The sequence below is a fragment of the Poromitra crassiceps genome (assembly GCF_964638095.1).
Source record: "Poromitra crassiceps genome assembly, chromosome: 21".
In the NCBI taxonomy this organism is placed as follows: Eukaryota; Metazoa; Chordata; class Actinopteri; order Beryciformes; family Melamphaidae; genus Poromitra; species Poromitra crassiceps.
This window is the reverse complement of record NC_139638.1, coordinates 20,657,044-20,659,446: the sequence shown is the minus strand read 5'-3', so window position 1 is coordinate 20,659,446 and position 2,403 is coordinate 20,657,044. Positions and strand designations below refer to the sequence as shown.

At 42.4% G+C, this 2,403-nt stretch overlaps 1 protein-coding gene across 2 annotated transcripts in view; it reads left to right on the top strand.

Annotated features, from left to right (window-relative positions):
- The first annotated feature begins 648 nt into the window (after positions 1 to 648).
- ccbe1 (collagen and calcium binding EGF domains 1) overlaps positions 649 to 2,403 on the top strand; it is a 60,739-nt gene continuing 58,984 nt past the window's right edge. For both annotated transcript variants that reach the window (XM_083657651.1, XM_083657650.1), the window contains exons 1-2: positions 649 to 907; positions 1,022 to 1,102. In XM_083657651.1, the coding sequence (XP_083513777.1) occupies positions 804 to 907; positions 1,022 to 1,102 (185 nt within the window). In that variant the 5' untranslated portion in view covers positions 649 to 803. The remainder of the gene's footprint in view (positions 908 to 1,021; positions 1,103 to 2,403) is intronic.

The following is a 2,403-nucleotide window of genomic DNA, read 5'->3' as shown; positions in this document are numbered from 1 at the left end:
TTGTGTCCATATAAATGCCAATGCCAATAATGTCTAAATGACTCATTTCTATCAGACGGAATAACAAATAATGTTGCTCAGTTTCAGTCTAGCTATTAAGCCAACATTTTAATTTAATTTAATTTAATTTTAATTTAATTATTTTTTTGTACAGGGGTGTTATTCCATGAACAGCCGCGCGGTGGTAGCAAAGATGTGGACATCATGACGCACATGGAACACACATCGTGTGTGTGTGTGTGTGTGTGTGTGTGTGTGTGTGTGTGTGTGTGTGTGTGTGTGTGTGTGCGTGTGTGTGTGTGTGTGTGTGTGTGTGTGTGTGCGTGTGCGTGTGCGTGTGCGTGCGTGTGCGTGTGCGTGTGCGTGCGTGTGGTCGGTGGCTTCTCCCAAACAAATTTAAAATAATCATTTACCGAAATTGACCGAAATTAAATCATTAACGAAAAGGTGTCCGATTAGATGCCTGTGTTGAACCATTTAAGGCCCTTTACCCTGAGGGTGTCATCATCATCACCATCACCATCATCACCATCATCATCATCATCATCATCATCATCATCATCATGGGGGGGGGGGGGGGGGGTGCAGCTTCTCGCAGGAATCAGGATTATGTGCCGATAGAGGAGGGAAAGTTGAGCGCAGTTTCCGCAGCGCGCTCAAGACGCGGACAACACACGCGCATTAAAAGGAATGAATTTAAGATAAGACTCTTATCTGAAGGCATAACAGCAGTTTCGAAGTTGGTTCCATCACTTTAGGTTTCAAATTGGCTCGCAGGACCGAGGTGCACCTGGACCGATGCGATGATACTAGGCAGCGGCAGCCCTCTCCTGATCACGGTGACCTGCATGTTGTTCTCTGGAGGCTTGCTCTGGTCCTACCGAGAAGACCAGGATGACACTGACAGGTAGGCTAATGTATCGCCGCCGTGTCCGACGGTACGACTCGAAGGCATGCTTTCATGTGGTGAAAGTTCATGTTTACTTGGCTACAATAATAATTATGTGTCCTTTCCCCACAGTGAAGCCTGCTCTGAGGATAAGATTGTCACAACCAAATACCCCTGCTTGAAATCAACAGGAGAAGTCACCACATGTTACAGGTAAGCTAGTTTCCTACTTTCAACGCTGTTTGTGGTATTCAGCCTATAAAGGAGTAGGCTACTGTATGAGTGAAATTAGTAGCAGGTTGTAATCCAGGTTGTCACTCAATCAAAATACACAATGCAGCTCTATGATGTAACATTGATGTGTTATAAATTTACTAATTAAGTAATTAATTAATTAAGTAATTAATTAATTAATTGTTGATTTGATTTTTGATTTTTTACAACCCTCCTTGATTTAGCCCATGATTAACCTGGTGAAATCGAAAATAATTGAGCCAATTCTGTTTCATCACGCAGAACAAGCCAGCACACTAGATGTCCTTTTTTATCATTTAATTGACCTCAGTCCGGGGTACAGCACAAACAAGTTTCGGCCCTAGGCCTTCATCAGTGACATTCTGTTTCATGAAACACACTGTGTTTTTCTTTAAGAAAAAAATCACCAAGAACTGATCACTGCTAAAAAAAAATATTGTCAGAAAATAATCATGTAGAAACTAGTTTCCTTGTTTGTGTGTGAGTCATCAGTAATCATTATACGTTAACATTCTCCACTACATTTCTTTTTAATGCTGTAGGATTATGAATGACTGATTCTTGATAACAAATATTTGTTGGACAAACTGGGTTCAAGTGGTTTCAGGTTTCCAGGCCCATAAGTCTTCAGTGGTTGATCAGACAAGATGTTGCAAAACATGAGCTAATGTGTCCAATGTGTTGAGATGAAGTGATTTCTGGTAAAAGGTTGGCCAACATGCAATTTCCACTAAATGATCAGATCTGATCTCAGAACAGCATGCCTATCTGGTCTCTTTATGCTTTCTCTCTGATCTGATCTGATCTCAGAACAGCATGCCTATCTGGTCTCTTTATGCTTTCTCTCTGATCTGATCTGATCTCAGAACAGCATGCCATTGCCTATCTGGTCTCTTTATGCTTTCTCTCTGACACATCATGGGCTTTCACACCGGCAGGGCTCCGTGCCGGTTCCGGTTCCTGAACCCAAATTTGAACCGGCCGGCGCGTTCAGACCGAAAAAATAATTGGTTCGGAACCTGAAAAGTTGGTTCTCAGCGGAACCAAAAAATAGTTGGTTTTTCCTTGGGAACCGTGACATCATCAGTGGGCGTGTCTCATTCTAGGCTGTGAAAACGAGCAGGAAGGAGAAGAAGGCAGTGACAACATGGAGAAAAATAATTTGCAGTGTTCTCCTGAGGAAACCAAATGTTTAGTGGCGATTTGGGCATCTACCGAATCTCAAGAAAAGCTAGAAAGCAGTACAAGGAAGAGCAAGT